General features: G+C 42.1%; 1 protein-coding gene across 1 annotated transcript; it reads left to right on the forward strand.

Moving 5' to 3' along the window:
* The first annotated feature begins 1,496 nt into the window (after positions 1-1,496).
* On the forward strand, positions 1,497-10,424 carry LOC137267961 (endoglucanase E-4-like). The gene is made up of 12 exons (XM_067802421.1): positions 1,497-1,582; positions 2,726-2,913; positions 3,870-4,086; positions 4,778-4,951; positions 5,485-5,669; positions 6,298-6,460; positions 6,762-6,873; positions 7,418-7,568; positions 7,908-8,052; positions 8,387-8,552; positions 9,151-9,341; positions 10,343-10,424. The coding sequence occupies exons 2-12, from the start codon at positions 2,731-2,733 to the stop codon at positions 10,402-10,404; spliced, it is 1,749 nt and encodes a 582-aa protein (XP_067658522.1). The 5' UTR covers positions 1,497-1,582; positions 2,726-2,730; the 3' UTR covers positions 10,405-10,424.
* Positions 10,425-11,310: the final 886 nt, after the last annotated feature.

An 11,310-nucleotide genomic window follows, 5' to 3' on the forward strand; every position in this document is an offset into this window, starting at 1 on the left:
TTTCAATTCGATGTCAATAGTACTGACAGCTGTTAATTATCTAGCCTCATGTAAGAATGTCGAGTTTTGATTGATCTACGTGACTCTGACAAAATACCATGTACATCCATCACGATCCGCGAGCGTGAGTATAAAAGTCGTGTAATCCCGCTACGAAAGTCATATCACCCCGCTACGCCTCAGTGACACGAAGTGAGAAAAGCGTGTATCGACAAGCCTTTAGTAACGTGCGGTGCATTGAGGTCAAACGATGAATTGGTGTCAACATGGCAGCAGTGAAACGTTTTGCCATATCAGAAGAAGAAATTGAAGGAAAACATTTTCAAATTGCTACATTCAAAATGTTAACATTGTGTTTACAAAATGAACAGTTTAAAAAAAACTGAACACTCCCTTCGAGCGAACTTTGACTCGTGACCGTGACCCGTAATCCATGTGAACAGTGGTATCTCACGTATGCAAACACAAGTTTGCAAGATTCGATGCGTGTTGTTTTATTTTGATTTAGTGAAAACATTCAGCTTGATAAATGTGTTATTACATCGTGTCGAGGGAAATACAACCTTACTCGGTACTGATAAAACCCCGTATTTCCTTCGACACGATGTGATAACTTATAATATTACTTGATTCAGAAGGCAGTGCTGCCTTTCTCGCGAGTGGATGAATTTAGTTTTACGCCTCACTCAACACTATTCCAACTATATGAAAGTAATCAAGACCTCAGCTGACAATCCACAAACCAACAGCATGAACATCACTATACGCAATTGGAACACATGACATGTGTAAACCAAATGAGTGAGCCTGACAACCGATCCCGTTTGTCGCCTCTGACGACAAGCATGGGTTACTGAGGATCAGGTCTTCTCGGGTCTTCTCGGGTCTCGTGTATAAGATACTGAGTCAATCCGGAACATATTTAGACGTAAAGAGATGTTGCGATGTAACATTTTGAAGTAACGAACATATAATTCAGACGTGATAATATGACGATTTCATGGCTATTGTTCTCTTAGTTATGGCCCTTCGTGGCTTCCATAAGAAAGACTTCCATTACTGAAATACCGTAAAGTTTTTATCTAAGGTTGTCAGATTTTATTCTGTGTTTCTCCTTTCTAGTCTGGATCTTTATTCCCACGTGGAATAATAAGAAATTCTTTATCAGGACTTTCCCCGAGGCTACAGAAATGTATGCACCGATCTCATAAAGATCACAATAACTTATTCCCACCATTGCTCACTCATTGCACTGATCCAGCTCAGCGTGATAGTTCCACAGCCGTTCAAATTCCAACGCAACACAACACGATGTTCGTCATAAATATATATAAATCCGATTACCAAGTGTTTCAAATAAGTGAAAACTTTTTTCTTTTTTTATTTCGCACGTCCCCTATTTTCTGGAAACAAGAAACACATAAAAAAAACGTGCAAGGCCGGAGGTGAACATGTCAAGGTTGAAGAATGTGTTCTTTATCAGATAGCGGGCATGTGAACCTAACCACCAGCTGATCTCGAACTCAGACTTTATATATGATCTGGTGACCTCTGTCTAGTCAGTCCAGTCTCTTCAAGACAGGTGAGTTGACCTTCCATGGATTTCGTAATGTAGGTAGGGGGAGTTATCTTTACGTACATTTACCATTTTGATACTTACCCTATGTCTACTGACGACATTTATAACGAATGATTTTTTCAGGCTTCATATTTATTTATTTTTCTTCCATAATTGATGGAAATACGAGTGCTTTTTTGTGTTTATTCCGATATTTCAAACTTTTTGTTCAATTCTAATCATATAAGGTCACTTTTACCTTTATGACCTAGAGAACATGGATTTCTAAACTGCCTGGTCAAAGAACGTGGTGATGACCAAATATGACCAATGCTTAATCTATAGTGTTGTATTTGCTGCTGGGTGTCCTGGTTGTGTTTTGGATGTGCAACATATGTTGTATTTGGATTAATACGTACTCGTCAAAGTACAGACTCTTGTACGTTTTGAGGGTAGAACAATACCTGGGATTCGAACTCTTTTTGTGGCTGTGATCTACCAATAGCAGAACAAAAAGCTGTTCTTTACTGCGAGAGTGTAATCCCAAATATAAGGCATGTTAAATATGACCTCATGACTTCTTTCGGAATGAGTTTAACGTTTTGATCAATTCATTTTCAATCTATACGTTCAATCGTATGCACCTTAAGACTGTTTATCCCAATGTGAGATGGATACAAATTATCAGGTGACCTCTGTGATTAGGGGATGCAGGTCAGGTGTACATTATAAGTTGTTTACTGGTGACGAAGAAACATGAGTTGATGTACCCTCGATGTTTGTTTATGTTCCATGAGCCGGAACGTAGGGGTACTTGGAAATTGATATAAGAATGCTCAGCTAATCACAAAGCGATATTTATGTGTGAGGTAAGATAAACTGCTGTTGATGTTCCTTTTGGGAATATTGCAGCCTTGAGTTCTATAGAGTCTACCGTCTACCGCAGATGAGGATTTAAAACCTGATGTACTGCGTGGTGAGAGAGCGTCGTTTGTCCACTGGGCACTGACTTGCATTATATGTGTTTAAGCACTTGACTTGCCGAACCACCAAACCGTAGGTCAATAGTGTCCTGATCTCTGTTGGAGGATGGAGAATATTTACTTTATAAATACTGGAACATGACTAAACATCTCTAAGTAACGGCTTTATGTCTTTCGTGACCAGGAACCATGTTACCGCTAATCCTTCTCCTTGTCGCATCCGGTGTAACCGGAAAGGACATGACAACTAAGTTTGAATTGATGCAACACTGGGACAACAACTTCGAGGGCAAGTTCTGCTTTAAACTGACGACGGCCACAGTGGGCTGGGAGATCGACATGACCTTCAGTGCACCAGTGCAAGGCATTCAGGTAGATGCATATACTTGCTTTAGGAAGACTGTACTCCGTGGTACTATATCTATTACGTTGTGGACATGTTGATTACAGACAAAAAACTTAAGAGAAATTTAAATTGGGCAAATATATACCGTTTAAAAAATCGACCGTTCATCTTCCACAATGACAATATATGTTTGTGTGTCTTGTCAGCTTTTGTTGGAGATTCCTTTCATAAAGCAACCTTCACTAAAGTTAACCTTAACCCCCATTCTTTAACATTGCACTAAAGTTACCTAACGTGCCTTAGTGCAATGTTTAAGAATGGGAGTAAAGGTTGCTTTGTGAAAGGAGCCCCACTTACTATATTTAAGCTTACACTGACTCCAGATTAACAGATTATTTTGTGTCTTGGAACCCCGATAACACATTTACATGGTCATGTATACAATTTCTTTCTTATTACACACATGAATGTCGCTTTCTGATTGGCTAAGCTCTATTCTATTATTTTCAATGTACACCGCTTACAGGCGATGCATTATTTTCAATGTACATCGCTGGGAATCCCGAACTCTTCCGGTCCTTCATGGTGGTACTTCTTTGCCTCGAGTACCATTGAATCACCCCCGAAACACGGAAATTACCGATGTTTTGCGATTGAAAATCGAAGGCTGTTTACCTTGTGTCGTCTGCAAAATGACGATTCTCCTCGCATTCAACAAAAGTGCTTCAAACAGTTCAAAATTAAAACTCAGGTGTTCGGTAAGATAAATACGTTGTTCGCTGGTCCCTCGGGGCCATGGGTCCGCAGGGCGAGGGGAACATAAACAAACCTCGACGGTACATGAGCCCATGGCCGCCTCGTGACAAGTGAACAGCTTATAATGTTATGTTTCGTAACGCCTAAGATCATCACATGAAGATGATGACCCCACCAAGGTTTCAGATGCTTAATTATTGAACGGTATTATGTTCTCTACACACAGCAATGGGACGGAGATTTCGTTCACGGGACCAGTTCTGGCTGTTCCAGCAAATACGCCATGGTCAACAAGGGGTCAAAGGGCATCCACGCTGCCGGCGAGTCTTTATGCGTGCGCATGATGGGCAAGGTTTGTAGTGGCGGTGCCCCAACCGGAACTGCAATTCTGAAGGATCTCTCAGATGACCACCAGACCCTTCCCAGAATCCCTCACGTTTCAGGTTGGTTCAACTAAACTTCTTATTGGCTAGCTGGTTCTGGGATGTTTTCAGATGAATACTTGACTTGCTTTGACAAGTGATTTTGACATATGGATTATACACATCACAGGGCAGGATACAGATGATTGCATCCTTCCACTGAACTTAGATTTAGCAATGATATCTGATGGTTTATTTTCATTTTCCGCAACTAGTAAACGAGATTCACTTTACGCACTCTCATCATTGAGTGAGTGGGTTTGTTTTAGTCCACAGCACTCAGCAATATTCCAGCTATATGGCGGCTGTCTGTAAATAATCAGGCCTGGACCAGACAATCCAGTGATTACCAGCATGAACATCGATCTGCGCAATTGGGAAACGATGACATGTGTGAACCAAGTCAGTGAGCATGACTACCCGATCCCGTTAGTCGCCTCTTACGACAAGCAGAATCACCTTTTATGGCAAACATGGGTTGCTGAAGGCCTATTCTACCCCGGAGCTCACGGGCCCTCTCGTTTTGCAGTCACATACTGTTATATATACAAATTACTTTACGAGCCTCAAAAGTGATCCTCTGTCAAAGTACGGGAATGTGAATGGCTCTACTCATTTATAGTCCGTATTTCTGGACACAATTTATTGTTCGGCAGGCAAATCCATGAGCAATGAGTTATTACAAATCAGTTTGATATCGTGCTGTTCGCAGGCGCTGAGCACACCAAGTACAACTACGCCGAAGTGTTGATGAAGTCCATCCTGTTCTACGAAGCGCAACGATCTGGCAAACTTCCGGCGAATAACCGCATCCCGTGGAGAGGTGACTCCGCCCTGGGTGACAAGGGTCAGAACGGGGAGGATCTCACTGGAGGGTGGTATGACGGTGAGTGTCCGCATGTGATCCCTGTAAACCTACCTAGTATCATCTTGTAATCCAAGACACAAAAGAAAATTCCGGGACTATTTCTGAGACACGATAGGTATCAACTAGTACTGTCTAAGTTAAGGACATCGGGCAACTTGAAGTCTAGGGCACGACGATGTTCCTGTGAAATCACAGGAGCTTCGTTGTAGCAGTGACACCTTTCGTATAACACCATGGCTGCCCAGGTGAGGTGATTCCATTTCAGGTTGTGCACATGTCACAATTAAGACAATGTAACGGTGTATGAGCATCCATTTTTTTCGAGGAATTTAATTACGGTTTTAACAAGCTCGAAAGAAACTCTAATTTCATTATATCTGTATCTCTTAGGTATGCGAATTTTAACTAAAACATGTAGAAAGGCCGTAACAAAAACAGGTTGTTACATACGTGTTTATTGCAAGCGGGATGTACGGTGTCTAATGCTGCACACGAGATTCAGCTGCCTCGTCTTATTGTAAGGACATTGAAATAAATTTTTTTGTTCGCAGCTGGAGACAACGTTAAGTTCAACTTTCCGATGGCGTGGAGTACCACGGTATTGACATGGAGTTTGCTTATGTGGAAGGACGCCTACGTTAAGTCTGGTCAGCTTGACGTCATGTACCAGAGCATCAAGTGGCCACTGGACTACTTCATCAAGTGCCACACCAAACCCAACGAGCTGTATGTTCAGGTGAGGGTGTCCGGCTGTTTCTTGAGCGTCGCTGGTAAGACCAGTGAAAGACGAGAGACTGAAGCAGACTAGACTTTCAATTATCCGGTCTTTTATTAAGAGTAGGCTGTTTCAGGAACGTTGCTTCACATAAGACGAGTGAAGACTGTGAAATTGGAGCAGAAGAAACCCACAGTTTTCCGGTCTTTTATAAGTGGTTGTCACACACAATTCAATATCTGCTTTTTTTATTTTTTTTTTGGGGGGGGGGGGGGGGAGGAGGAGGGTTTCTGTATTGAGTTAAGTTCCTGCCAGGGAATTCCAGGTTAGAATGGATCCATGGTTCCAGCAACCTTTCCTGATGGATTGAGAGATTGTTCTATACAACATCAACATCAGCATCTTCCATTTGTACATGAAAATCCATTTTGACGATCTCCCTCTCATTAAATTCAAATGTGAAACATGAAACTACAGTTTTGCACTGATGAACTTTTATCAAAATGTAATATGTCTATTTGAAGATCCAAAGCATTTGTTAATGTATAATATGCTTTTATGTCATTCAAATAGGACATATGTGCAAATATATCTGAAACATTTATGTATCATGCTGTGTTTACCGTTGCTGTGACTTCACTTGCGCTAGGTGGGCGATGGCGGTGTTGACCACGGCTCTTGGACCAGCCCAGAGCGCATGACCGGAAAGAGGCCCTCCTTCAAAATAGACGCTTCTAATCCGGGATCTGATATTGCCATGGAAACTGCTGCTGCAATGGCTGCTGGTTCTATTGCCTTCAAGGAAAAAGGAGGTTAGGACACTACAAACGTGCATTTCCATTTATGGATTGTGTTTTTGGTAATAATCTGATCAAATACTGAAAACATTGAGAACTGATCTAATAATAGTGATTCTAATAATAATAACAATGAGTGACGTGTTAATATGACTGGCGAGTCGGAAGTCCTATACAGACATAAATTTCAAATATAAGCTGTGTCCATTCGAGACAGGATTCATTGTCTCAAATGGGGCTTATGCTATACTTACATGGTACATATCGAGTAGGCTCATTAGGGGCTTTCCCTAAAGTTGGCGTTTCTGTTTTCCAGATACTGCATATGCAAATACTCTCTTGACCCATGCAAAACAGCTGTTTGAGTTTGGAAAGGCACACCCTGGTAGATACAGCGACAGTGTCAACGCCGCAGCTGCATATTACAAGTAAGCGACATCGACATCAATGTCCCATACGTCAAGAGAACACATCATACACGTGGTAAAGGGCTGGGGTTGAAATAAGGTAAAAACAGAGTAGGAATGCGATAATGCTAATGAGACCGTGTGCATATGGTTTAATATGAACTTGTTATAGCAAAATTAAAATATCATAAAACATCACATCGGCAAATTACCTGGAGCGTGCTAAGGTATGGTGTGCAGTGTGTGGAGTGGTTCACTGTACATCCTTCTCTTTATGTGCCTGTACATTGCACACTACATTGAAGGGAACTGAAGACAAAGATTATGTTTCAGATTGTTTTAGATTGAAACGTTTCTGAAAAGGGAGATCACAATGTAGTCAGAGGAACAGGTGGCCATCTTCACCATGCATCACAGTGTCAAGAGGACATGTTCAAACACTGGTTTGTCCGGTCCAAATTGTGATAGTTTAAACAACACTCGCTCATTTTGACACTAGTATTTGTAAAGTCAGTGTCCAGTCCACTCCAGTGATTTCTAAGGTAGACATTGTCTGGTACACCAGGTCCCAGGACGATGAGGACGAGTTCAGCTGGGGAGGGATGTGGCTGTACAAGGCTACGGGAGATAAGAAGTACCTTGCCTTTGCCGAGCAGCACTTCGTAAACAAAACATCCTGGGGATTCTCCTGGGATGAGAAGATCGGCGGTGCCAATGTAAGTGGAAGACATCTAGATTACGAAGTTCTTGTGAAAATACGAAAGGGGAAACTATTACAATATTTGATTTCGTTAACTTGTTTAATGTTTATGTTGTTTTGATTTGCAGCGTTATACATTGTCCTGAATAAAACAGACACAGAATTTGAAATGTTTGTCTGTGTGCATATTGTTTTGAAATGCGACATTGTGAGGTGTCTATGATGTACGTCAATGCTCTTTACCACTTGTAAGTGAGCCACAGTACCCTATCACTATTGCCCATATCACATTACATAGAGGCAATTTCATAATTGAAAGCGATGTTACATTTTTCATCCGCTTTTATATTTCCAGCTTCTTATGTACATTGAAACAAAGAAGGACATCTACAAGAAGACAATTGTGGGCACATTCCAGGACTGGTTTCCCGGGGGTAGCGTCCCTTATTCCCCTAAATGTCTGGCCTTCAGATTACAGTGGGGTGCTCTTAGATACGCCGGTATGTCTTAACACGTCATCCTTAAACTCATGAGTGAGGGAGTGATATAGTCCATCTATATGACGATGGTCCGTATATAGTCGAGTCTTTACATGGCAGTCCAGTGATTGACATCATGAGCATTGATCTACGACTTGGGAACAAGATGATGATCATCATCATTAGTATTTTCGGATTAAAGTTTCATTGGATAAAGCCATCTTAACGCCGAGGTGATCGTCGAGGTGACAACAACAATAACAGCCGCTTTGTACAACGGCTTTCAGCTGTTCTTCCCGGAACATACCGAGACGTTCCGAGTGTGGCCGCTCACACGATTATCTCTTCCTGACAGCTAACACAGCTCTTCTGGCTCTTGTCGCTGCTGACGCTGGTATCGACCCTGTCAACAACCGGAAGTGGGCCATGTCTCAGATCAACTACGCCCTCGGTGACGCCGGGCGCAGCTTCGTCATCGGCTTCGGTACCAACCCACCACGACGTCCCCACCACAGAGCCGCGTGAGTAATATATTCTCCCCAAAAAGAAATGCATAGGTGTATTTAATATCAAGTATCCCATATCGTATGCCTAGAGAACACAAACACAATGTACAGAACACAACTGCGACTGTTTTTTAAGGATATTTCTGTGCAGTGAAGGCTAAGCTGACAATTTTGGAAATATATTCCAGCAACTTTTCACTTTTTACATATAATTATAGTGTTATTGTCGAAATTCGGCCAGTCAATTGTTTCATGTTTGACTGAATGCCACGCTTCCGTTCAAAGCGTGAACCATTGAAACCAGTGACTGATATCACGAACACATTCTAATGCTTATGTAAATTAAGATTCAGAATATGGATGCTCGGGTCTGTTTTGAATGTTTGGCGCACTGTTTTCTTTCACACAGTTCTCCTGTCCACACTATTTCCCTTAACCTCGTTGATCCGCCAGACACGATAGTCCTTCAATGGATGTAACAGTAAGATAAATTGTAAACGAAGTTAGCATTGGTCACATCTACTTCTCGTCATTACGTTCAGATACAGTGATACATCGACAGTGCAGCTAACTCAAACCGGCCTTAAACCCAACTCACTCACTCACTCCCCAGGTCATGTCCCATGCTGCCTGCCCCGTGTGGTTGGGACGAACAGCAGATGAAGGTTGCCGACCCCCATACGCTGTACGGCGCCATGGTGGGCGGCCCCGGTCAGAACGACGGCTACTCCGACGACAGAACTGACTACGTGAAGAACGAGGTAGCTTGCGACTATAACGCGGGATTCCAATCTGCTGTTGCAGGTGAGGATATCATGAAACAAGAGCCATTCTGATCTGTGACTCGTGACATGCTAGTTCTCTTATTGTTACCACAGTTTTTCTGTTGCTTTAACCACACTTAACAAGTGCCCGTTTTGCACATACTTTGTGTACCTCACGTACCCTGTTTGTAGACAGCAGATGCGTTTAATCGCTTTCTCTACTGAATGTTGATGTAATTTTGCCTTTAATACTTCGACGTGTGAGCCCTTGTAATACCCCAGCTATTTCTTACTTTTACTTGCATGAAATATCTAAAATATCTATCTTGAAAGAAAGTGTATATCACAATTTGTTGTGACTTACAATTAAACAAGACAATTCAATAAACCATTAGCTTAATACTCCTGCCCCATTCTATATAAATGGTATCTGGCTAGTGTTCTGTAGTATCTTTGCCTTTACCATCCTTGATATCTCCAGGGCATATGTTCCGATAAATCTCCACAATATCCTGGATGCATCTACGGCTCGGGGCGATGAATTTATTATCTCCCTTGATTGGCTTTTTGTCCAATCAGGTGTCTACGCTGGGAAGTACCAATTACAACTCACTTTCCTTTTCAAAATTATCTAACCAATTAAACTTGACAACACCAGTGATGCAGAGGTACCCTGAAAAAAGTAGGAGTTCTTGCATACTTTGTAAAAGTTTGAGATCTCTCAATTTGTCTGTATGATTTCCCCAAAATCTCAGTCCCACTGCGAACAAACTTTCGCAGCTGCAACCGCTATCTTTGTAGAAACTGGCAAGCGCCGTTGTAACGACGACTTAGCTGATTGGCTATTGAGAGAATGCGGAGCCAGCAAAGGGGGGTAATAAAGTTATCGAGCTATAGATGCATCCAGGGTATAGTGGAGCTTCTTTGACACGTATACCGTGGAGATATCGATGATGCGCTTTCACCAAACTGCATCATTCAGAAACCCCAGACTAACCTACCACGACTGTTTACACTCCTATATGGATTTATCTCTTGCAGGTCTTCTTCATCTTGCTATTGGCAAGCAGCTGCCGTCTACATACAAAGATATTTGTCCTTAGAAATAAATGTGTCTGTTTGCCATGCTGGTTAGCGTGTTTCTTTACACACCCCACTGCTAAGATCTTGTTTCACGATACTTAACTGTGTAAAATTGGCGTCACGGTGATTCCTCTGTCACAATGGTATCAGGTCATGCTTGGCTCGCGGGAGGTTGAGAGTCATCTCAGTGTTGGTAGTGTCTATTAACTATTGTAGGAAAGTAGTATACAGAACTCTAACCACTAACCACGTTTCTTCTATATACATTTATACCGAACTAACACAACACAACACTACACAACACAACACAACACCCACAGCGTATTTTGACATCGATCACATAGTATCTTTCAACATATCTGAAGACTGCACGACGATATTGTGAGGGGTAAGGTAGCCGAAAAACAGTTCGTGACACTATAGATCATAAATAAGGATAGCAAATATGTGGCAAATATGACTGACATAGAATACGGAAAATATAACTACTCTAGAAGGATGGAAAATGCTCTAAGGTTTTGTGCCATTGCATCTTTGTGAGATGTGGACGATGTCTGTGCTGACGTTGAAGCCTCAGGCGATGTATCTGTTGCTGCTGTGCTTGCATGAACCATCATTGGCAATCACATCAGTACCTGGTGCAACCAATTCAACGCCCGCTAACAACTGCCAGTCTCCTCCTTACACCAGCAATCAACCACGAATTCTGGCAATCAATCAAAGCTCTCTGCTATTCCTTGCCGGCGTCCATGGTGCAGATTTATAGCTTTGAGTCCAAGATTCATGTAAAGATGAAGGCGTATTTCAATGTCCTTAAGTTACTGGTCCCTGCCTATGCCTATCGGAGCTTTAGGGACTGCCAAAGGGAAAATGTTCCCCCAGATCAGAGGCCTTCTGAAGGTATTGGTGGAGACTATTTCTCTCCA

Source organism: Haliotis asinina, chromosome 16 (assembly GCF_037392515.1).
Source record: "Haliotis asinina isolate JCU_RB_2024 chromosome 16, JCU_Hal_asi_v2, whole genome shotgun sequence".
Taxonomy (NCBI): domain Eukaryota; kingdom Metazoa; phylum Mollusca; class Gastropoda; order Lepetellida; family Haliotidae; genus Haliotis; species Haliotis asinina.

Excerpts from the sequence above, each read along its gene's own strand:
- LOC137267961 (XM_067802421.1), top strand. The coding sequence starts at position 2,731 with ATGTTACCGCTAATCCTTCTCCTTGTCGCATCCGGTGTAACCGGAAAG. Across the intron at positions 4,952-5,484 it reads CACTGGAGGGTGGTATGACG|CTGGAGACAACGTTAAGTTC; the intron begins GTGAGTGTCCGC and ends TTTTGTTCGCAG. Across the intron at positions 6,461-6,761 it reads TGCCTTCAAGGAAAAAGGAG|ATACTGCATATGCAAATACT; the intron begins GTTAGGACACTA and ends TCTGTTTTCCAG.